The 25,246-nt window shown below is 43.5% G+C and overlaps 1 protein-coding gene and 1 long non-coding RNA gene across 2 annotated transcripts in view; both read right to left on the reverse strand.

The window, feature by feature from the left end:
* Positions 1-9,881, reverse strand: part of ZNF732 (zinc finger protein 732) — a 49,397-nt gene extending 39,516 nt beyond the window's left edge. Inside the window, 2 exon segments of the mRNA XM_063603619.1 lie at positions 8,570-8,665; positions 9,190-9,881. Coding sequence (XP_063459689.1) covers positions 8,570-8,665; positions 9,190-9,192 — 99 coding nt within the window. The 5' untranslated portion in view covers positions 9,193-9,881.
* Positions 9,882-11,216: 1,335 nt separating this feature from the next.
* Positions 11,217-25,246, reverse strand: part of LOC129397548 (uncharacterized) — a 28,513-nt gene continuing 14,483 nt past the window's right edge. The window contains exon 2 of the long non-coding RNA XR_008625038.1: positions 11,217-12,113. This is a non-coding gene — a long non-coding RNA (uncharacterized LOC129397548). The remainder of the gene's footprint in view (positions 12,114-25,246) is intronic.

Here is a 25,246-nt window from a genome sequence, read left to right on the forward strand (position 1 = left end):
TGACTGACTGAGATTATCTGATAAAATAACTTTCAACACAGTAATGTTCTCTAAAGTATTCTATAGCTCTGCAGAAAAAGGATGGCATTCCAACAGTTTCTGTTTCTCCAATAAAAATAATGGGCTACACTGACCTGCCCCTACCAAAACCAAGCAGAGTAGGCCCTGTGACCTCCTGGAAAAAAAGATTTAACTCAGCTCTCATGAATGCCTCACGCTTGACCTTGGCCTCGCTGTAATATGCGAGGAACTTAATTTAAAAATCAGAAATGTTTCCACCCAGAACAACAGACAGGATCTGTGGGGAGGGCACAGGTGATGATTTCTCTTCAAATTGTCCGTGTGATCCTACTGGAACACTGGGCTGAGAGTCACTTAGCTAAGCGCTGCCTCTCAAGCTTCAATGCGCATAAAAATTATTTTATATTCTCGGCCTCACTGTAACAAAATTTTGCAGGTTTGAAAAGAGTTCATGAATTAGCTTCTTATAGCAAGTCTTCTGTTAATGCTGATGTTCCTCCACCTAGACACATTACATTACCACTCAGCTAGAGAAAGCAGGCACAGCATAGAGTCCCTTACCCCAACACCCTTATCACAACACAAATACTTTTCATCCCAAGACAAGACCACAAATCATCATCCTGAAGCACAGCATTCTCTGCAGGCCGTTTAAAGTTTACAGAGGCTGGAGATGGTGTCAATGTCTGAGTAAGTCTGCATTTGAAAAACAACATGTGGTCCAGGCATGGTGGCTCATGCCTGTAATCCCAGCACTTTGGAAGGCCGTGGTGGGGGGATCACAAGGTCAGGAGTTTGAGACCACCCTGGCCAATATGGTGAAACCCTGTCTCTACTAAAAATACAAAAATTAACCGGGCATAGTGGCGTGCGCCTGTAATCCCACCTACTCAGGAGGCTGAGGCAGCAGAGTCACTTGAATCCGGGAGCTGGAGGTTGCAGTGAGCCGAGACCATGCCACTGCACTCCGCCTGGGCGACAGCGAGACTCCATCTCCAAAAAAAAAAAAAAAAAACCAACATGTGCGCCTGCATTAATGCGGTATTTATGGAGCATGTACTATGTGCTCAGGAGTATGTCACAGAGCACTGTGCTGAGACACTCACATTATGTGTAAATTCTTAGGACATCCTGGGAGGTGGGCACTAAGTGTCCAATACTTCCCAGGATTTAAATACAGGGCCCAGAATTACCATTTCCTTTCTATTTTCCTACAATTGATTTGTTTTTTAAAGGTATAGAATAACCGGTCAATATAAATAGATCACAAAGAAACAAAGGATGTATTAAATGCAATTCAGAGAAATTTATTTTTGTGTTGTATTTAAGATTTGTAAAAAAAAAAAAAAAAAAAAAAAAAACTGCAGGGATGGAGAACAGGTTGCTGGATGAGATGTCTCTAGAAACACTGGTTTTAATTTTATAAAAAAGAATTTAAGGCACAAAAGTATATTGCTTTTCCCCATTTATCTGCTTTTGTGTTTCAGGAAATTGGGAGCACCAGCTTTGGAGAGGCAGTAGGAGTAGTCACTCCAAACTCTGATCTCTAAGCAGTTCCGAGAGATTTCAGTGTGGGGTCAGACCTGGACAAGGTTCAGCAGAGGGTGGATCTGGGCAGGGTTAGGACAGAGAGTGGGCCCTAGACTTCTGTTCTCTATGCCGCTAAGTTTTTTCAGTTTTGTCTAAGCCTGCCCAAGAGAAATTTGATTCCCAGATTTTATGAAATTTTAATCTATTTTAGCCACTTCTCTGTGTCTTTAATAACATACAACAAGGAATTTAACCAAATCCCTTATGTTTCTCTAGCGCAATTATATTAGAAGCTAAATATTTATTCTTAGCAAGGTAAAGACAATACAACTTCTCTTCTGTCAATTAATAGTCATTCAGGTGGTGGCATCAAAACTCACAAAACAATAAAAGGGAAGTAACCCAAATGAAGCTTAAGTGTCCTGTACAGTTTCCATCTTTGTACTGAACACATGATGCTGAATTCAACCATTTATTCATGTGCTCCAGACTGCAAGTTCCTTGAGGGTAGGGACCATGACTGCATCACCTCTTTTTCTAATGGACCATATGAAATAGAAGCAATTAGCTTATGGATTAGTTTGAGTCTCCGGATCTCACTTTTCACCAAAAAAAAAACTAGAAAACTGGAGCAACTCTTATTTGGGTACAAACCAAGGAGATTCTTTGAGGGGAGAAACAAACCCTGAATAAGTCATTTCTCTTCCTCTAAAATGGGAGCAGAATTAGACCTTGCTGTCAGACTGACCCCAGTCTGCACAGGACATCCTCAGATGTCTCAAATACAGATGCTGATTGAGTGTCCCCAGTGACCTTGGGCTGATATCCCCATAGTGATCCAGACAGGAGAGATTCAGGCTCAATTAGTGGGATGCAAACAGAAAATGAAACAGCCCTGGTGAAGCTGCAGATCCTGGATCCAGACGTGATAGCCCCTGTTCCTGATCAGCTAACTCTGAGGCAAGGGGAAGGACAAAACTACTCTACTCCAGTAAGAGTTTACGGGGAGGCATTGTTGTGACTTTGGCTCTGAATATTTTGTGGCCCTGAACTCCCACTGCTAAGGTGCTTTTTTACACTTAACAGATTCTGCCACAGGATTCTTCTGTTCCCACCAGAAGCCTCCCACACAACTGTATCAGGTCACTGGACAAGATCTGGAAAACTCAAAGAGCTCCACCTATGTTGACCTCTCATGATGTAGAAAATGTCTTCTATGAGTTTTCTGTTATGTCTTCAGCCCAAAGTCTGGTCCTGTCTTGTGAATCCTAGGCAGAGGTCAGTTTTTATGTGCATATTCTAGGTGGGATCAATGTGCCTCAGCATTCTTAGGGGTTATAGTAAGCAGAGTAAAACCAGAGGAAAGATTCTCTCATGGAGGCTCCTTCAACACATTCTAAAGAATATTTTGACCTAAAAGGAAAAACCTGGGGTAAACACAAGTAGAAAGCTTATTTGGGCCAAAACTTGAAGATGCAACACTGGAATATAAAGGTGCCCTGAATATACACTCCAATTAGAAGCAGTTATGAGTATATATACACATATATACACATGTGTATATATATACATATATACACATGTGTATATATACACATATATACACATGTGTATATATACACATATATACACATGTGTATATATACATATACACATGTGTATATATATACATATATACACATATGTGTATATATACGTATATACACATGTGTATATATACATCTATACGTATACTATATATACATATATATGTATATATGTATACATATATACATATAGATGTATATATATGTATACGTATATACATATATATACATATATACGTATATACACATATATACGTATATATGTGTATATATACATATATACACATATATGTATATATAGTTTTATATATAATTTATATATAAATATATATTTATAAATTATTTATATATAAATAATATATTTGTATATAATATATTTATATATTATATATGTAAATTATATATATAATTTATATATATATATAAATATATATACTTTTTTTTTTTTTTTTTAGAGATGGAGTTTCCCTCTTGTTGCCCAGGCTGGAATGCAATGGCACGATATCAGCTGACCGCAACCTCCGGCTCCTGGATTCCAGTGATTCGCCAGCCTCAGCCTCCCAAGTAGCTGGGATTACAGGCATGCACCACCATGCCGGCTAATTTTTTTTTTTTTTTTTTTTTTTTTTTAGTAGAGACGGGGTTTCACCATGTTGGCCAGTCTGGTCTCGAACTCCGGACCTCAGGTGATCCGCCTGCCTCGGTCTCCCAAAGTGCTAGGATTACAGGCGTGAGCCACCATGCCCAACTGACGAGTATATTTTTAAAGGCAAAAAGGGAGGCAGAGAGGGAACTGATAGAAAGTTGTCAGAAATTCTTATTGGCTTATAGAAGTAAGTGGTTAGTGACTGGCTATATACATTAACATATAAGGTGTGGGTTATAGTGTCAAGTATGAAATTATTAGGTTAATTTATAGCCATTTGTGGCCAGGCATGGTGGCTCACGCCGGTAATCCCAGCACTTTGGGAGGCCGAGGCAGAGGGATCAAGAGGTCAGGAGATTGAGACCATCCTGGCTAACACGGTGAAACCCCGTCTCAGCTAAAAAATACAAAAAATTAGCCAGGCGTGGTAGTGGGTGCCTGTAGTCCCAGCTACTCAGGAGGCTGAGACAGGAGAATCACTTGAACTCAGTGGGCAGAGGTTGCAGTGAGCAACCACTGCACTCCAGCCTGGGAGACAGAATGAGACTCCGTCTCAAAAAAAAAAAAAAAAAGAAAAGAAAAGAAAAAATTATAGCCATTTGTGGCAATAGCACACAATTACAAAAGACAAATAGTTCAAAGAGGGGAACAGTACATGACTGTGGTCTCATTTTAACACATCACTGGGTCTGATCATTAAAATAACTTGTATTTCTCAGATAAAAGTTCTGTCCTTCTCTCAAATCCCAGGACATAAATTCAGAATTTGGAACTACATATTTAAGACTTGGAGGGCTGGTGAGCTATGCACATTTGTGGGCATTTGGGCAAAGGGAGAAGGGAGTTGAAGTTCTCAGGTTTACCCTAGAAGAAAACCTAAGCAATATCATTCAGGACATAGGCATGGGCAAGGACTTCACGTCTAAAACACCAAAAGCAATGGCAACAAAAGCCAAAATTGACAAATGGGATCTCATTAAACTAAAGAGCTTCTGCACAGCAAAAGAAACTACCATCAGAGTGAACAGGCAACCTACAGAATGGGAGAAAATTTTTCCAATCTACTCATCTGACAAAGAGCTAATATCCAGAATCTACAAAGAATTCAAACAAATTTACAAGAAAAAAACAACCCCATCAACAAGTGGGCGAAGGATATGAATAGACACTTCTCAAAAGAAGACATTTAGGTAGCCAAGAGACACATGAAAAAATGCTCATCATCACTGGCCATCAGAGAAAATGCAAATCAAAACCACAATGAGATACCATCTCACACCAGTTAGAATGGCGATCATTAAAAAGTCAGGAAACAACAGGTGCTGGAGAGGATGTGGAGAAATAGGAACACTTTTACACTGTTGGTGGGACTGTAAACTAGTTCAACCATTGTGGAAGACAGTGTGGCGATTCCTCAGGGATCTAGAACTAGAAATACCATTTGACCCAGCCATCTCATTACTGGGTATATATCCAAAGGATTATATATCATGCTGCTGTAAAGACACATGCACATGTATGTTTATTGTGGCACTATTCACAATAGCAAAGACTTGGAACCAACCCAAATGTCCAACAATGATAGACTAGATTAAGAAAACGTGGCACATATACACCATGGAATACTATGCAGCCATAAAAAATGATGAGTTCGTGTCCTTTGTAGGGACATGGATGAAGCTGGAAACCATCATTCTCAGCAAACTATCACAAGGACAAAAAGCCAAACACCGCATGTTCTCATTCATAGGTGGGAGTTGAACAATGAGAACACGTGGACACAGGATGGGGAACATCACACACCAGGGCCTGTTGTGGGGTGGGAGGAGTGGGGAGGGACAGCATTAGGAGATATACCTAATATAAATGACGAGTTAATGGGTGCAGTACACCAACATGGCACATGTATACATATGTAACAAACCTGCACGTTGTGCACATGTACCCTAGAACTTAATGTATAATAAAAAATATATAGATAGATAGATATAAAAAAGAAGTTCTCAGGTTTAATCAATGCACATGTGTGATCCTGATTGGGATTATGGGCCCCATGATCACGGAATCAGTGTCAGATTTGAAGATGCCAGGCACACTGACGAAGGAAGAATAACTGATTGCAGTACTAAAAGGTTATTTTTGTAGAAATCCAGTATAACTGTTATAGAAGCGACTGTAGATAGAAGGAGAGACCATTCTGTTTCCAGATTTGGGGAGCACTTTGCTGCACTTTGTGCACCTTGCCACCAAATTATGGGTTGTGAGTGGAATCCTGAGAAAGGTTTTTCTCTAAAGTGAAGCCTAGAGGGCACTTGTGTATAATGTCTGGTGATTCTGGACAGTGTGAGGAAAAATATAACTAAAAGCAAAATCATCTCCAATCCTAAAAAACTCCACAATAATAGAGAAGTAAGAAAATGTTTTGTTACATAATTAAACCAAAATGTGATGTGCATCATAGGCAATCTACTAAGAGACTACAAACACAGAAACTCACCATAATTAATTCTCAAGTAGAAGACATGACAGCACCATTTGTCATATACGGCTTATTGTAATTTCACCTAGTAATCTGAGAACTCATCTGGGTTTTCTAATTGGTAATATTTATAGAAAAAATAAACTTCCAACATCTTCATGACAGGAGGCAGATTTGCAACGTGAGGCTAGGTACCTGCTGAAGGCAGCCTACTAGTCGCCTACAGAAACTATGGGATAGGATGCATGTTCTTGCTATTCACTTCTCAAAGCAATAGTTTCCAGGTCCTAGATAAAGACAAGTTTGACTCAAAAAAGACAAATGACTTATTTAACTGACAAAAATGACATATAAATTTTAAAGAAGCAGAGAAAATACTTAAATATAAAAGTTTTCGAGACAGGAGCAGTGGCTCACGCCTGTAATCCCAGCACTTTGGGAGGCCGAGGCGGACAAATTGTAATGCCCAACCTTGTTTCTACTAACCCTGTTTTTAGACTCTCCCTCTTCCTTTAATCACCTAGCCTTGTTTCCACCTGAGTTGACTCTCCCTTAGCTAAGAGCCAGACAGACTCTATCTTGGCTCTTTCACTGGCAGCCCCTTCCTCAAGGACTTAACTTGTGCAAGCTGACTCCCAGCACATCCAAGAATGCAATTAACTGATAAAATACTGTGGCGAGCAATATCCGCAGTTCCCAGGAATTCGTCTGATTGATAACGCCCAAAAGCCCCGCGTCTATCACCTTGTAATAATCTTAAAGCCCCTGCACCTGGAACTGTTTACTTTCCTGTAACCATTTATCCTTTTAACTTTTTGCCTACTTTATTTCTGTAAAATTGTTTTAACTAGACCCCCCCTCCCCTTTCTAAGCCAAAGTATAAAAGAAAATCTAGCCCCTTCTTCGGGCCGAGAGAACTTTGAGCGTTAGCCGTCTCTTGGCCGCTGGCTAAATAAACGGACTCTTAATTCATCTCAAAGTGTGGCGTTTTCTCTAACTCGCTCAGGTACAACATTAACACCTGAGGTAAGGAGTTCGAGACCAGCCTGGCCAACATGGTGAAACTCCCTCTCTACTAAAATTAGAAAAATTAGCTGGGCGTGGTGGCACAGGCCTGTAATCCAGCTACTCAGGAGGCTGAGGCAGGAGAATTGTTTGAACTCGGGAGGTGGAGGTTGCAGTGAGCCGATATCACGGCACTGCCCTCCAGCCTGGGCAACAGAGTGAGACTCCGGCTCAAGAAAACAAAACAAAAAAAGTTTTCAAACTAAATGCTTTAAGAAAAGGGAGAAGAGCAAAAATTATTCCCTCATTCTAAAGAGAGACCATTAAGCCGCGTCTAATTTGGGTTTGCTCCTGCAACAGTCAGGTTTAAAGGCATGGTCTTGAACTCACTAACGTCTGAATTCTCGCAGGCAAGTGAGGGATGGACTTGGGCACACTGTGTGCGCAGGAAATAAGATTTGTGAGGAAGAAAAAAGCAGAAGAGAGAAAGGAGCTATCAAGAGTCATGGTGGGGGCAGGGCAGGACTGACTAAATAAAAGACTAGTTTGTGCTACAAGTGCAGGTCTAGGCAGGGTTACCATCTGACTGATTCATGTGTCCATAAAGGCAGAGGAGATTAGGATCAGGTGGTCCAGAAGCCTGGGTGGGGGAAGGAAACAGGTTCCTGCTATAGATCCAGTGTCTGGGGTTGAAATGAGCCAGGAGTCTTCCTGGCACTGTGTGTGTTATTGGCAGAATACCCTAGGAGCAAAGCTGTCATGGGCACAATTCCTGAGGGTAGAACCCTGTCCTGGGAGGAATGTGGCAATGCGAATGCCCAGTGAGCGTCCTCGGGAGTGGGTTAGCATTAAGTGGGGGCTGGCAGCAGGGTGCAGGGAAGGGCTGTTTCTCAGAACTCCTTTCCTCTAAGTTCCCAGTCCCCTCTCTCCCCGGAAGGAGACCTGGAGGAAAAGGACAGTGCCCAGCGGGACAGCGCATGTGCAGAACCCGGCCGCGCCTCCCGCAGACACCAGGCATCTTCCTCCAGCCCAGGCTCAGCCCTGTCTTTCTTCTGACAGAAAACGTGCGGAGTTTGCTCAACACCAGTCAATGCTCCAACCCCAACGCGGTGTCCAGCAACTCACTAACGACACCACCCAGAGTCAGCGCAGACCCCACAAGCTCAGCGCTCTTCCCGCAGCTGCCCCCCTGCAGACGCCAGTCCCTGCCTCTGGACACCCGTCTTCATTTCTGAACGCCTGCCTACAAACCAAGGGCGCCCACACCCTCCTGAGGTTCAATAATGTGGCAGAACTACTCACAGAACTCAGCGAAGCGCTGTGCGCGCCCACACCAGCGTATTCTAAAAGATGCCACTCAGGAACAGCCACGCGGAGGAGGTGCACAGGGCAACGGGACTGGTGGGAAAGTTAGAGAGGGCGGGTGATTTGCTTTGCTTCCTCACACACCTCACAAAAGCCTTTCCTTCAAGACCCGCTGGCAGTCCCCAAACCACAAGCCATGCCCGGGGCTGTCCCCTTAATTAGTCCCCATTTGCTCACATGAACTCTATGTTTTGATAGGGCCTCGATCTTATTCCGAACAGGGTAAAGTAGGGACTCGACGACCGGACCACAGCTCCTCCCAGGCGGGCACCTCGCACGCCACGCAGGCGTTTTCCCGATGAGCTCCTCCTCACCCCACAGCCCAGGGAAGGTGCGGGGCTGCGGGCGCAGAGCTGCACAAGTAGGGCTGCAGGCTGGGCCAAAGCCGCCTTGCGGGGACCGACATGAACCCGGGTCCCTCACCGGAAGGGACCAAGGACTGAGGGCTGAGCGGCGGCAGCGGAGACTCCGTTCGCAGACTCCGTCCCGCCGCCGCCATTTCCCGCCGGTTCGGATGAGGCCTCCCCAGCGTTGGAACGCCCTGCCCCCACACTCACCATTTCCCCACTTCAGGGGTGTAGCGGAGTCTCAGCTACGAATCATCCAATACCCGCAGGTCACAGAGCGACGGAGGCTGAGGCTGTGACCGAATCACCGACGCCTCCCTGAGGGGTGAAAGCACGGCGGCGGAGACCCTAACCGAGCTCTCGCTGGCGCAAAAGGCAAAAGCCGCGCCAGATCCCGGATGCCGCCCCCTCCTCTCCGGCTGCGCGCCTGATTGGGCAGTTCTCAGTCCAGCGCTCTGATTGGATAAGATACCAAGCTCCCCACCCTCAGAATTTGAGTGACAGAACTTGCCACCACACAGTGCACTTAATGAGGCAAGAGAGACAGACTCGTGCCTCCAGGTATTTTCAGTCAGGGCTTTCTGTGCTAGGCTTGGCTCTGTTGGGGGTTCATTTTTAACCTTCTGGTGTGTAAGGTTACGCCCGTTTATCAATTGTGTACGTACGCGCGCGCACACACACAGACACACACTTGTTCACAAATGGAAACAATATAATGACAATTATTTTAATATTTTAGATTTCATAACCTCTCTGTCCTCTGGTCTTTTGAGTAGGATTTTAAGGGGGAAGCAATCCTTTAAAAAATAAAATGTTAGCTATTTGTGAATTTTCAATTTTTTATTAGCCACATCAAAAATAATAAAAAGAAACAAGTGAAATTGTTTATAATTTTAACCTATTGTATCCAAAATATTGTTTCAATATGTGATCAATATATAATTAGAAATAAAGTATATTTCTGATTTAATTCGTCTAAACTCACTGTGTATTTTATGTTTGCAGCACATTTTACCTCAAACCAGCCACATTCCAGGTACTCAGTAGCTACATATGTCTGGTGGCTGCCACATTGAGTGCAGCCATGAGGGCTCTGACCTCAGAAAGTGAGGGCCTGAACACGTCTTTTCTACTGGAAGTAAGGGACCAGCCTCTCTACCAACTTTTCTCCTCAGGATGAAGGATGGGTAGGACAGTGCCCCTAGAGAGAGCAGGGGCTGCAAGCTGAGAGTGTCCACGTGAAGATCACTGTCTCCCCCTTGCTGTTTGGTGCCAGTGTGGTGGTCTCCTCAGTTCAACCCCATCTGGGCTCTCTTCCCATGACCAGGAAGAATAAGACATACAGACACCAGAGAGTGAGTAAAGCAGAATAGGATTTATTAAGCATAGGGAAAGCTCTCAGCAGTAAGAGGGGACATGAAAGCAGGGTGCCAGAAATGGGGCTGAGTTTATATGGCAAGAACAAGGAAGTCTTCTGTGGGCTCTGCCCAAATGGGAGGGGTAAAGTTCCCCTATAACAGTGTTGCATCTGAGCATGCCTGGGATTGACCACAGTGACTCTGTCTTGGTTATTACCTATGAGTGCCCAAGCAAAACCCACAGCAGGTGGAAAGGGTGAAGCTAAAACCAAAATACTTATGTCATGTTAGGTAACATTATAAGGAGCTGGGTCAAGTTAATGACATTTAGGTTGATTTATTACACCTGGGCCTAAGTGGGGATAGTCCCTTCTGATCAACATCCTGGCATAAGAGGAAGTTCTTAACCACATTTCTTCCCACTAGCTACAAGGGTGGTGCATGTGCGGTCCCACGGGTGTTTTTCCTCTCCAGAGACCCTCCCTCCCTATCTTCCTAACTAGCTTCTGACTGCCTCCTCTCTCAGGGGTTCCTCTTCCTTTTAAATATCAGACAGTAAACAAGGAATGATGGGTCCACAGGAAGAGAGAGCACCATGTCTTCAGATCTCTTCACAGCCTTGCCCTCCAGAGTTTAGATGTGGAGGGAATAGATTAAAGGCAAATTTCTTGTTTTGCTATTTATCTTTGGACCTGTCAGGCTGTAACTGTGTGTTTTTCTCCTGTGGTGTGGGGCACTGTGTGAGTTTAAGCACCAATCACATGCATCCACTTCTACCTGCACTTCTGTTCCCAGAAGGAAGGCCGTGAGTGTGAGTTGTCCAGGTCCTTGATATTTTGAACAAAGAATTGAACAAAATGCAAAATGGAACGAAACACATGAAGGAAACAGCAAAAGCAGGGGTTTATTAAAGCAAGAAAGCACTCCACAGGATGGGTGTGGGCCCCAGCAAGCAGCTCAAGGACCCGGTTACAAAGTTATCTGGGTTTTAAGTACTCCTTTTGAGGTCCCTATCAGCTACCCCTTATCTGGATGAAAGATTTGGTCCGTGGCTAATCAAAGGCTGAGGTGAATTGGTACCCCATGCAGATGAAGGCATGGCCTGTGCTTGGCCCACAGCCACTCCAAGTCACTCTCCTTTTCTATCAGAGAACTGGTGCAAAGGAGAGGGTTGTAGCAACAGTCACCTTTGATCCTTTGCTACTCAGGTGTAATGAGGTTTTTCCTTTTGGTTTAGATGTAGGAAGTTCACGTTAATTGGCCTTAGGTTCCCTGCTCCCAGACCTTGGTGTTTCTTCTTTAGGAATTCAGCACGAATTGGCCTTAAGTTCCCTGCCTCCAGACCCTATTCTCTTGCCTCACTTCTATATAAGTCAATACCATCTTACAACAAATTTAACTTTAAATAAAGGAAACACAAAATCAATACTTACAGGGTGCCAAGCATTTGCAGGTTATTTGTAATCAATCTGTCCTGGAATCCTGGAATCCTGTCTTTAATGGGTGTATATATTACTAAGCTATAACTGCATAACAATCCTGAAACATACTAGCTCAGGGTTGAGCTGGTTAGAAATTTAGGCTGGGCTTAGCTGGGCCATTCTTCTGGGCTCAGTTTGGCTCCTTCAGGTGTGAGTGGTCAGATGCTGGTGAATTAGGTGGCTCTGCTTCTGGGAGTGAGCTGTCTGTAAACTGGCGCACTTTGGCTTTCCTCAGCATGCTATTTTATCCTCCAGAAAGTGAAAATGGGCTTGTTCTCATAGAGATGGAAGAATTCTGAAAAAGATAACAGAAGCATTTAAGACCTTTTGAACCTGGGCCCCAAACTGGCACACTGTCATATGCACAGCTTCGGCCTGTGCAAATAAGTCAAGAGAGATTCAAGTTTGGGAAACAGAATCTGTTTCTTGATGGGAACAACTATAAAAGCCATTTCCAAGAACATGAATACAATAAGAATTTTTTTAATTGCTGTTTTTGCAATCAACTTTATCATGACTTTTCTTGCAGATGTGGCTTATATAACTATCCCACAGCTACCAAGCAGCTGGCTTGGACTCAGGATTGATGCTTCCCTAACTCTGAAGCCCCTGCACCTCCATAGACCACACTACTCAGCCAGCTTTTCGTGTCCTTCACGGGGCTGAAGAGTGACACTTCTGAAATAGAAGCAAGATTTTTTTTTTTTTTTAGAATCTCATCCCATCCACCCCTTACTCTTCACCATTGGAAATAATTCACTCCAGGGAATGGTTCTGAAGTCTCTTGGAAAAACTGGAAACAATTTGAGGAAATTGCTGAGCATTGGGTTTAGGAAATTAATGCCCAACGTTACATTTTTAATTTATCATAGGAGAAATTTGAAAACACCTATAATGCACTCAACATAGCTGCAAACTCTTTATTTTTTGTATTTGTAGACTATTTATGATTTTTAATATAGACTAAATCAAATTGTTCCTGAAACAACTTTTGCTCTGCAGGCAAGTGACATAGCAATAGGGCTGCTGATATTTTTTCCTGCTGCAATTTAGCCAACCAGCAGAGTATGCTTTGAAGGGCCAAGATGTTTTCTAAGACCCCACATTTAGGAGCAGCTATAGGGCAAATACCTAGAGCACACATAGAAATCACACATAACCAATGCATTCCTTGCCCTGAATCAATGCTTCTCACCCTTGGATGCATATTAGCCTGTTGTGCATGTAGGTGGTGGTATTTAAAGTTCCCAAACCCAAATTGCAAGGGAATAATTAAGCCAGAATCCCTAGCATAAGACCCAGGCAAAAGCCAGTATGATTTAAAGCTCTCCAGGTGATTACAATATGCAACCATACTCCAAAATGTCTGCTGTAAACCAACATCTTTCGGAGAACCAGTTGAAAATATTTCTCAAATTAATGTAAAAAGTGTTTGCTGTTGAGTTGTGGCCTTTCAGTCTTACTCATATTACCCACATTCTTTCCTTTGCAAAACTGACCTCTGCTACTTGTTTTGTTCCTGATTCAAACCAGTTCCGCACATACTCAGTGCACACTATGTGCAGCCCACTGTGCTAGGTGAATATTGTTGTGGAGGAAGGACTTTGCTGTAAGAAATTTACATTCCCCAAAACTAAAACCATGTTACTTACTCAATTGAAATAAAAAATGAAAGACTGAGGGGGACTCCCAAGGGTCAAGACATGTATGCATACCTTGGAATATTAGTATCCATCTCATGATGACTGAATGTAAATGCTCCACTATTTTTTTTTTTATATGCAGTCTCACTCTGTTGCCCAGGTTGGAGTGCAGTGGACCGCGCCTGGCCAATGCCCCACTTTCAAACAAAACAATACAAAACATTGCTATTATTCTGAAATATTGTTAGTATTAAATATGTAATATTTACATTTTTATTGATGTATAACATACATACAGAAATGCATCCACAATGAAATATTAATGTAATGCTCAATAATTTATAACAAAGCTAATACATTCGTGTAACTATAGAATGGAACTACCCTTGTTTTTCCCCACAAACCACTTCTTCTTTTCCTTCCCCCCAAATCTAACCACAATCTTGAGCTAATGTTGTAGATGGTTTGTCTTTTTAGAAAAGTCTTTTATTAGAGAATATTTTAAACTTATACACAGTAACCAATATAGTATAATAGGCTGATGCTCAGCCTCAACATCTACTAATTTTGTCTCATTTATGTTTAATTTCTTCTTCACTTTTTTTTCTTTTTTTTTTTTTCAGACAGAGTCTTGCTCTTGTCGCCCTGGCTGGAGTGCTGTGGTGCAATCTGGGCTCACTGCAAGCTCCACCTCCAGGGTTCACTCCATTCTCCTGCCTCAGCCTCCCAGGTAGCTGGGACTACAGGTGCCTACCACCACGCCTGGCTAATTTTTTGTATTTTTAGTAGAGATGGGGTTTCACCATGTTAGCCAGGATGGTCTCGATCTCCTGACCTCATGATCCACCCGCCTCGGCCTCCCAAAGTGCTAGGATTACAGGTGTGAGCCACCGTACCCAGCCTCCCATCTCCACTTTATTATTGTTTTTAGTTATTTTCTGTAAGATAAGATGTATATGCATTGAAACATACAGTCTTTACTGTACCTTTTTGACAAATCAATACATCCATATAACCTTTTCCCTTTCAATCATAGAATTACTGCCACTTAACAATTATTAATATGCATGTGAATCACCTGGAAATATTTGAAATCCAGATTTTGATACAATGTATCTGGGTTTTGCCTGAAAATGTGTATTTCTAACAAAGTACAGATTCATAGAGCACATGATAACTACAAGGTCTATTTTGTCTAAAGTGTATAAAACTTGAAGAATAAAATTAAGAAAAATTGACCTCAGAGGAACAAATCAAAATGCATGTGCAATATGCTATCTGTAGGAGCATTTCATCAACAATGACTCACAGTCATGTGTGACCTTTAATGAATTGCCCAAAATTCAGTCATTTATACCAAGTGCACTTAAATTTCATAATTTCCTATTAAAATTATATTTAATGCCTTTACAAAATCTAACACAGTTTTCTTATAAAATTAAGTAACAATATTTGATATGACATTATAAGTTCCATTTATATTAAACTTAAACTTACATAATTTTATTAGACAGTGTCTATGCGTCTACCACTGGATATCCTTTTGGCTTCCAGCATTTGCACAGGCACCACAGCTGAGAAGCACAGGACAGATTCACTAGACACAGGATGTTCCCTGCATCTTTATCTCTAAAGTTCATCAGTTAGCCAAGTCAGGTGAGAATTGAGGTCATGTATTCGCTACCATATAGTGTCTCATGGACCCTCTCTTTAGAGGGAAAAGAGACTAGAAGATTCTTTTAGGGGGCAGTTCCTGGGAGAAGGGCTAAGCTGCCTAAGGAGTGAGCATTCTGTCCAGCAGGTACAGACTTCTCAGAAGAGAGAGACGAGGCAGCCATTCTGAACCTGGAGCTCCATTGCCCCTTGTCCCATCTCATTAAGACAATTCTGAGGGGTTGTTCTGGAACATGTCTGGATGGTGGCAGTTAAAAGACAGTATGAGCTTTGATGGGACTTGGGTAAGGTCTGTCACTGGAAGGTAGGAGGCCAATGCTCAGCCTCTCAGTTTGTGTTCTTGAGGACAAAGGGTTGCCATTTTAGGCCCAAGTCCATTTTCACTAAAGAGTAGGCTAGAGAGTATGCATGGCTCCCAGATTCCATTTATGATTATTTGAGGGGGTGGGGTCAGGAAGGGTCTAAGTCTCAATATCTTTGGGAAATTCTGGAAAGCCTGTTTTGGAAACCCGGAAAGAACTCTTGCCTGGTGCCTGAATGCTTGATTTGCTGCTCTGCATTTATATATTCTTCGCAGTCAGAGAGCCAGGTTTGCATTCACACTGACAGAGCTGTGAGTCAGAGGTTGGAGTGGCCAGAATGAGTGTCTTGGTGGCAGGCTAGGGTACATTATGATAGCAAACTTCAAGACTGTTTACATGCAGCTTGGCAATCAGGGTTGAGTCCTAGCCCAAGTGCTTAGATGCAGCATGGGGCCAATCAATAAATCACGTCCAATCCTTCAGCTGTCTATGAGGTAAAAGGGAGCCCAGTTCATGTCTTGACTGGGGGGGCTCTACCAGGTGTTTAGATGACACCCTGGATTTCTTGACTTCTGACTTACTTATAAGAACAGATTCAGGACAGACGTATTCTTAGATGTGTGAACTGTCATTACCCTGCTAGGATAATGTGAGACAGATTGCATTAAAATAGAAGGTGTTAGAAACCCCTGACAATAAGGAGAAAAATCACAAACTCAATTTAAAAATACACAGAACTTATTTAAAAAATTACACATTAAAATAAGTTGGCCGGGCGCAGTGGCTCACACCTGTAATCCCAGCACTTGGGAGGCCGAGGTGGGTGGATCACAAGGTCAGGAGATCGAGACCATCCTGGCTAACATGGTGAAACCCCATCCCTACTAAAAATACAAAAACAAAATTAGCCTGGAGTGGTGGCAGGTGCCTGTAGTCCCAGCTGCTCTGGAGGCTGAGGTGGGAAAATGATGTGAACCCGGGAGGCAGAGCTTGCAGTGAGCCGAGATGGCACCACTGCACTCCAGCCTGGGCGACGGAGCAAGACTCCATCTCAAAAAAAAAAAAAGAAGTAAAAATGGCCATTTTGCCAGGCGTGGTGGCTCACGCCTGTAATCCCAGCACTTTGGGAGGCTGAGGCAGGTGGATCACCTGAGGTCGGGAGTTCGAGACCAGCCTGACCAACATGGAGAAACCCCGTCTCTATTAAAAATACAAAATTAACCAGGCTTTGTGGCACATGCCTGTAGTCCCAGCTACTCGGGAGGCTGAGGCAGGAGAATCACTTGAACCCTGGAGGTGGAGGTTGCAGTGAGCGGAGATCGTGCCATTACACTCCAGCCTGGGCAACAAGAGGGAAACTCCATCTCAAAAAAAAAAAAAAAAAAAAAGGCCATTTTTCACAAGGCGCCCAACTTCAATGTGGTTAGAAAAAAAAGCTCCAAAATATATGAATTTTGTCTGGCATCACTTTGGGAAATTAAATGTTTTCTAACATTGTCTCTTTTTATGAGCAGTAGAAACACACTGTTCATACTTGTAAAGTGTATAAACGGTCAACAACCTTTTGAAAGATAATTTGAAAATATATATCAAGAGTTGAAAGAAGCCAAGCACGATAGCTCACACCTGTAATTTCAGCACTTTGAGAGGGGAAGGTGGGTGAGTTGCCTGAATCTAGGAGTTCAAGATCAGGCTGAGCTACATGGCAAAAACCCCTATTTTTGCATATAAAAAATGCAAAAAATGGCCGAGTGTGGTGGCTCACACCTGTAATCCTAGCACTTTGGGAGGCCGAGGTGGGAAGATTACGAGGTCAGGAGTTCGAGACCAGTCTGGCCAACATGGTGAAACCCCGTCTCTACTGAAGATACAAAAATTAGTGGGGCCTGGTGGCACACACCTGTAGTCGCAGTTACTCGGAAGGCTAAGGCAGGAGAATCACTTGAACCCGGGAGGTGGAGATTGCAGTGAGCAGAGATTGCACCACTGCACTCCAGCCTGGGTGACAGAGTGAGACTCTGTTTCAAAAAAAAAAAAAATGCAAAAACTACCGTGGTGTTGTGGTCTGAGCCTGCAGTTCCAGCTACTTGGGAGGCTGAGGTGAGAAGATCAGTTGACTTTGGGAGGTATAGGTCCTAGGAGCTGAGATTGTGTCATTGCACTTCAGCCTGGTTAACAGAGTGAAACCACATTTAAAAATAAAAAAGAAGTTGAGAGTTACATGTTCTTGCATAAAGGATTCTACCTGTTGAAGGACATCTCATAAGAACACTTGAGCATCTGCACAGAGATGCTTACACTAGCATGTTGTTGGTGGGCATATACATAATCAATAAATAAGAAGAAACAAGTGGAAGTAAAAAAAGAAAAAGAAGAAGAAGGAAAAGAAGGAGGAAGAGGAGGAGGAGGAGAAGAAGAAGGAGGAGGAGGAAGAAGAAGAAGAAGGGGTGCACACATATACGTGAATTTTTTTTGGTCATGAACACCTAGAAAATATCTTTCTTGACATTAGGAAAGAATTGAGAAACAATTTTTGGCCAAGTTCCCAAAAGCAATTGAAAGAAAAACAAACATTGACAAACAGGACCTAATTAAACTAAAAAGCTTCTGCACAGCAAAAGAAGCTATCCACAGAGTAAACAGAAAATTTATAGAATGAAAGAAAATCTTTGAAAACTATGCATCTGACAAAGGCCTAATTTCCAGAATCTGTAAGAAATGTAAACAACCAAAAAAGCAAAACAAAACAAAATAAGCCTATTTTAAAATGAGCAAAAACATGAACAGACACTTATCAAAGGAGAATTTACAGGCACCCAACAAACATGAAAATATGCTCCACATCACTAATCATCAGAGCAATGCAAATCAAAACCACGGTGAGATAACATCTCACACCAGCCAAAATGGCTATTATTAAAAAGTCAAAAAAAGGAAGATGTTGGTGAGGCTGTGGAAAAAATGGAACACTTATACACTCCTGGTAAGAATGTAAATCAGTTCAGCCACTGTAGAAAGCAGTATGGAGATTTCTCAAAGAACTTAGAACTACCATTTAATCTGGCAATCCCAGTACTGGGTATTTATTCCAAAGAAACCCAATTATTCTACCAAAAAGCTGTCAGTGGATCTACAATTCTGGGGTCTGGAGGATAGTGGCTCTCTTCTCACAGCTCCACTAGGTGGTGCCCCAGTGGGGACTCTTTGTAGGGGCTTCAACCCCACATTTGCCTTCCATACTGCCCTAGCAGAGGTTCTCCATGAGGGCCCTGCCCCTGCAGCAAACTTCTGCCTAGGCATCCAGGAATTTCCATACATCATCTGAAATCTAAACGGAGGTTCCCAAACCACAATTCCCAACTTCTGTGCACCTGCAGTCTCAACACCAGGTAGAAGATGCCAAGGCTTGGGGCCTCCACCCTCTGAAGCAATAGCCCAAGCTGTACCTTGGCTCCTTTAAGTCACAGCTGGAGTGGCTAAAACACAGGGCACCAAGTCCCTAGACTGCACACAGCAGAGGGACGCTGGGCCTGGCCCACAAACCATTTTTTATTCCTAAACCTCCGGGCCTGTGATGGGACAGGCTGCCACAAAAGTCTCTGACATGCCCTTGAGACATTTTCCCCATTGTCTTGGTGATTAACTTTTGGCTCCTCATTACTTATGCAAATTTTTGCAGCTGGCTTCAATTTCTCCTCAGAAAATGGGATTTTCTTTTCTATCACATTGTCAGGCTGCATATTTTCCAAACTTCTATGCTCTGTTTCCCTTGTAAAACCGAAAGTCTTTAACAGCACCCAAGTCACCTCTTAAATGCTTTGCTGCTTAGAAATTTATTCCACCAGATACTCTAAATCATCTCTCTCAAGTTCAAAGTTTCACAAATCTCTAGGACAGGGGCAGAATGCTGCCAGTCTCTTCGCTAAAAGATAACAAGAGTCATCTTTGCTCCAGTTGCCAACAGGTTCCTTATCTCCATCTGAGACCACCACAGCCTGGATTTTATTGTCCATATCATTATCAGCATTTTGGTCAAACCCATTCAACAAGTCTCTAGGGAGTTCCAAAACTTTCCCACATTTTTCTGTCTTCTTCTGAGCCCTCCAAACTATTCCATCCTCTGCCTGTTACTCAGAACTTCATTTCTGGTTATCTTTTGAGCAGTGTCTCACTCTACTGGTACCAATTTACTGTATTAGACCGTTTTCATTTTCACGCTGCTGATAAAGACATATCCAAGACTGGGCAATTTACAAAAGAAAGAGGTTTAATGGACTTACAGCTCCACATTGCTAGGGAGGCCTCACAATCACAGCGCAAGCTGAAAGGCACATCTCACATGGCAGCGGACAAGAGAAGAGAGCTTGTGCAGGGAAACTCCCCTTTATAAGCAAGCCATCAGATCTCATGAGACTTACTCACTATCACGAGAACAGCATGGAAAAGACCTGCCCCCATGATTCAATTACCTCCCACTGGGTCCCTCCCACAACACATGGGAATTCAAAACGAGGTTTGGGTGGGACACAGTCAAACAAAATCAGGCTCCTCCTGGGCTTCTGCTGTTTTCTGGGTGAATGGGTGATCCCTTCCCCCAGAGGACTCCACCTTAACCCAGCCCCTCCCAGTCAGTAATCTCCCCTACTACTCCCCCAGATGTTATTATTGCTCACTTGAGTCTTTCTCACCCTAATTGAAAATTAACGTCTGATTCCTCTCTCTGCCCTGCATAACCTCTGTGAAAAATGTCAGATGCCTTAGACCCAGGAGGTTTCCTGCCTGTATTTCCTTTCCCAGCTCTCTCTCCCAGGTATGTAGACTCCATAAATTCCTTCACACATGTGTCCAGAGCCCACCCTGTTCCAGCCCCTGGGGATATAGCAGTGAACAAAAAAAATGCCCCCATCCTGTGGGAGCTTGAGTTCTAGTTGGGGAGACAGATAAGAGACAAGACGAATAAATAATATGTAAGTGTGATCGATAGCGATAAGGACTGTGGAGAAAAAGAGATTGAGAAAGGAAGACAGTAAATCCCCAGGGGAGGCAGTTCTGCAACTTTAGAGGCAGATCAGGGAAGACCTCACTGTGAGGGTAACATTTAGGCAAAGGCTTGAAGGAGGTAAGGGAGGGAGCTGTGCAGCTATCTAAAGGAAGAGCAGTCCAGGCAAAAGGAACAGCAGGTGCAGGGGGCCTGGGGAGCCCATATGTTCCAGGAACAGCACAGGGCCAGGGTGGCTGCAGGGCAGCAAGTGAGAGGAGGTGCGGTGGGAGGTGAGCTCAGGGGGGTGACGTGCAGGCAGCATGGGCCAATTCTCCAGGGTCCTCCGGGTCATCTTAAAGCCTCTGGCATTTACTCTGATAAGACAGGAAGCCAGTCCATGGTTCTGTGCAGAGCACTGATATGATCTCACCCAGTGTTGGGTTGCAAAGGCACTTCAGGGGTCAACAATGGAAGTGGAGACCAGTTAGGGGGAGAGGGATGAAGGCAATGAGTAGTCACGGGGGATGAGAAGCAATTGAAGGTGGGGCCCACAGGAGGTGGGTGTGAGAGAGGAGGTGAGGACAGTGGCCTGGATCACTAACTGGAGGGATGGGGTTTGGGGAGGAGCAGGTCTCCGGAGGAGGATGCAATGTGGGCAGCCTGCACACAGCACTTACAGCTTTCTCTCCAGCTGTGTGTCAGTGGGTACTTGCCCCTGTGCCTTTGCACATGCTGGCCTCTGTGCCTGGAAGTCATTCCTTGCCCTGGGAGAAGAACTTTAACTGCCTTCTCAAGGGTACCTTCTGTGAATCTGTCCTGTTGGCCTCCACCTCCTCTATCCCTCTCTTTGCTTCATGCACATGCTGGAACTCATGCACGTTGCTCAACCTCGACCATATTGTGCCCTGGAAGGTGTCCCAGAAATAAGGACAGCATGCCATCCATCCCTGAAGCCTGTGTTTCTCAGAGTGTCCACACCTCAGAGTGTCCGCCACACAGTAAAGGCTAAACCACAGACTGACTACGCACCTGACTGGGATCTTGCCCTCCCTTTAACTTTAAGCCTCAATTGGCAGCAATCACAAAGCTTTGTCCCTCCCTGTGAGCCTGTCTGGCTGTTTATGCTGGATGACATGCACCCCCCTCTGCCAGGAGTGCATAGTCTATGGCCTGGCCAGGCAGCCATTGCAGATGAGAAGAGCTTCAACATCAACTTTACCATGCTGCTGGGTTTTTTCTGCTGGCTCTTAGCACGTTTCTCATGAGCCATGATTAGCCTCAGGTCTACGGCACCTTCTGCAGCTATGTCATGGTGACTGGGGACATCATCTGAAGCACGTGCCACTGCTAACCCAAGGCAGGTGTTGGTGAGGCTGTGTGGGGATAGGAGGGTTGGAGACCATGCCTCTATCTCATAAATCAACTCTTCATCCTTCAATCATCTCCTCATTCTCATTTTGACTCTGTTTACTTCTTACTGCTCTCATGAGCATTCATCCATCCATCCATGTTTCCATCCATACTTTCATCCACCCATCCATTCATCTATTCATCCATCACTTAGCAGAGGGGTTGATCAGAAGCCCCCAGGATCTGAAACCATGAAACAAACACCACAGAAGGGAAGAAATGAAGCACAACACATTACTCATGTGCTTAAACCAAAAGCCAATGAGTGTTTTAAAGCTGAGGCTGAGAAAGTGAGGTTCTATAGCTGAGTGGCAGAGTTTGGATTGGAGCTCAGATGTGCAAATGTAGGCATCATTCTTGTTTTTGATTTCTCCATTTCAGGGTCCCAGAGCTTTCTGGGGTGGGTCAGGTCTAATCTTGGTGGAATGCATTAAGCAATTCCTTTTTTTTTTTTTTTTTTTTTTTTGAGATGGAGTCTCACTCTGTCGCCAGGCTAAAGTGCAGTGGCACAATCTTGGCTCACTGCAACCTCTGCCTCCTGGTTATCAGCAATTCTCCTGCCTCAGCCTCCCAAGTAGCTGGGACTACAGGTGCACACCACCACACCTGGCTAATTCTTGTATCTTTAGTAGAGACGGGGGTTTCACCATGTTAGCCAGGATGGTCTCGACCTTCTGACCTCGTGAGCCGCCTGCCTTGGCCTCCCAAAGTGCTGGGATTACAGGCGTGAGCCACCGCACGTGGCCTGAGCAATTCTTTATCTTTTGGAGTCTTAATGTATTCCTAGCCCTAGGAGTGATTTAGGATGGGAAAAGCACTGGTATGAAAGTCTTGTGTTCTATTCCCAGTTCTGTCGCAAACTTTGTGTGTGATTTTTGTCTTTCTGAGCCTCAGCTTTTTATCTGAAAAATGGGACTCAAGCCTCTGTTTTGCACAGCCTTACAGGGTATAAAGATCAGAGAAGAGATTAAAGAGAAGACAGTTTTGTAAACTCTACAGTGTTGTAGGTAGGTGAAAGGCTGCCAGGTACTGATAACCCTGAGAGAAGGACATGTCAGCTCCAAAATCATATCTGTTACTTTTTTATTTTTATTTTTAACTTTAGACACAGAAATGTTTCTTTTTTCTTGAAGTACATGCTTAAGAAGCTCTGATAACAACATGAATGTTTTTCTCTCTCTCTCTTTTTTTTTTTTTTTCTGAGATGGAGTCTCACTCCATTGCCCAGGCCGGAGTGCAATGGCGCAACCTTGGCTCACCGTAACCTCTGCCTCCTGGATTCAAGCAATTCTCCTGCCTCCCCCTCCCGAGTAGCTGGGACTACAGGCGCATGCCACCATGCCCAGCTAATTTTTTGTATTTTAGTAGAGACAGGGTTTCACCATGTTGCCCAGGCTGGTCTCGAACTCCTCCACCTGCCTTGGTCTCCCACAGTGCTGGGATTACAGGCGTGAGCCACTGTGCCCGGCCTTGTTTTTCTTTTGAAAATATTTTAATTTACTTTTTTTGTTGAAGGTATTGCAGGTAAGTATTCATTTCTAGCTTTAAAGATAATTTATCTCAGATTGATTTATGTTTCTTTTTCTGGTTTTCATTCTATGCAGCTGTGGAAATGTTACTTCCATCTTTGTAAATTTTTTTTTCTCTCACTGATTTATACTGTTTCTTTCTACTGTGGTCTCATGCAGCTTGGCTATTTTTCAGTATTTAATCTATTTATTTTGTTGACACACTGCATTTCTGAATTCAAAGACTTATGTCTGGTTTTCAATTTTAGAAACTATAAGTCACCAAGTCTGAATATTGACTTTAATTTTGAAAATATATTCTGTAGGCCAGGCACGGTGGCTCACGCTCATGCAGGGCTGTAATCCCGGCACTTTGGGAGGTCGAGGCGGGTGGATTACCTGAGATCAGGAGTTCAGGACCAGCCTGGCCAATATGGGGAAACCCCATCTCTACTGAAAATACAAAAAATTAGCTGGGCGTGGTGATGAGCACCTGTAATCCCAGCTACTTGGGAGGCTGAGGCAGGAGATTCACTTGAACCTGGGAGGCGGATGTTGCAGTGAGCCGAGATCATGCCATTGCACTCCAACCTGGGCAACAAGAACGAAACTCCACTGAAAAGACAAACAAACAAATGAAAATATATTCTGTAGAAACAATTAGGTTTGTTTTAGTTCCTTTCATCCTACTTTTCATATATGTATATTTGAGGTTATATAACTTCTCCTTTTCTGTTTTTACACTGATTCTGCTCAGTATTATAGTTGACTAATCTCATCAGCTAAGACAAATGTTTCAGTGATATGTAGTAAATTAAGTAGATTATTTACATTTTTAATTGTTTGCTTCATATTTGGCTGTTTTCCAAATATGACTTGTCACCCTCATATCTTCTTGTTCTTTCCACATTATTAATATGTTGTCTATTTTCCTGATTGTATTGACTTGAAACATTTTAAATGTAAATCCTGTAAATGTAGGCAACATAAGGTGTAATTGTTTCACATTAATGGGAGATACCACAATTGCAATGTCTGCAGTTAGTTTATGGTTCTTTCCCCATTTGCCTATGTCAACTTGGTCAACCCACAGGAACTCGTCATCTGTGTCTTTACCTATATCCAAGAAGAGCTCTTGTTTCTTAGATTGATCACATTCTGGATAGTTTATTTGGTCTTCTTCACTACCTAGAAAGTTCTCATATTTTTCTTGCTACTCTACTCAGAATTTTAAAAGTTCTTGTTGCTGGGCGTGGTGGCTCATGCCTGTAATCTCAGCACTTTGGGAGACCAAGGTGGGTGGATCATGAGATCAGGAGATTGAGACCATCCTGGCTAACACGGTGAAACCTCGTCTCTACTAAATATACAAAAAATTAGCTGGGCATGGTGGCAGGCGCCTGTAATCCCAGCTACTCAGGAGGCTGAGGCAGGAGAATTGCTTGAACCCAGGAGGCAGAGGTTGCAGTGAGCCCAGGTGGCACCACTGCACTCCAGCCTGGGTGACAGAGAGAGACTCTGTCTCAAAAAAAAAAAAAAAAAAAAAAAGGCCGGGCGCGGTGGCTCACGCCTGTAATCCCAACACTTCGGGAGGCTGAGGTGAGTGGATCACCTGAGGTCGGGAGTTCAAGACCAGCCTGACCAACATGGAGAACCCTCAACTCTACTAAAAATACAAAATTAGTCGGGCATGGTGGTGCATGCCTGTAATCCCAGCAACTTCTGAGGCTGAGGCAGGAGAATCGCTTGAACCTGGAAGGCGGAGGTTGCGGTGAGCCGAGATTGCGCCATTGCACTCCAGCCTGGGCAACAAGAGTGAAACTCTGTCTCAAAAAAAAAAAAAAGTTATTGTAACTTCCTAAGAATTTTAGCTTTCTACATTTAAAGTTTCTAGAATACGTATTTTCCCA

Source organism: Pan paniscus, chromosome 3 (genome assembly GCF_029289425.2).
Source record: "Pan paniscus chromosome 3, NHGRI_mPanPan1-v2.0_pri, whole genome shotgun sequence".
Lineage (NCBI taxonomy): Eukaryota > Metazoa > Chordata > Mammalia > Primates > Hominidae > Pan > Pan paniscus.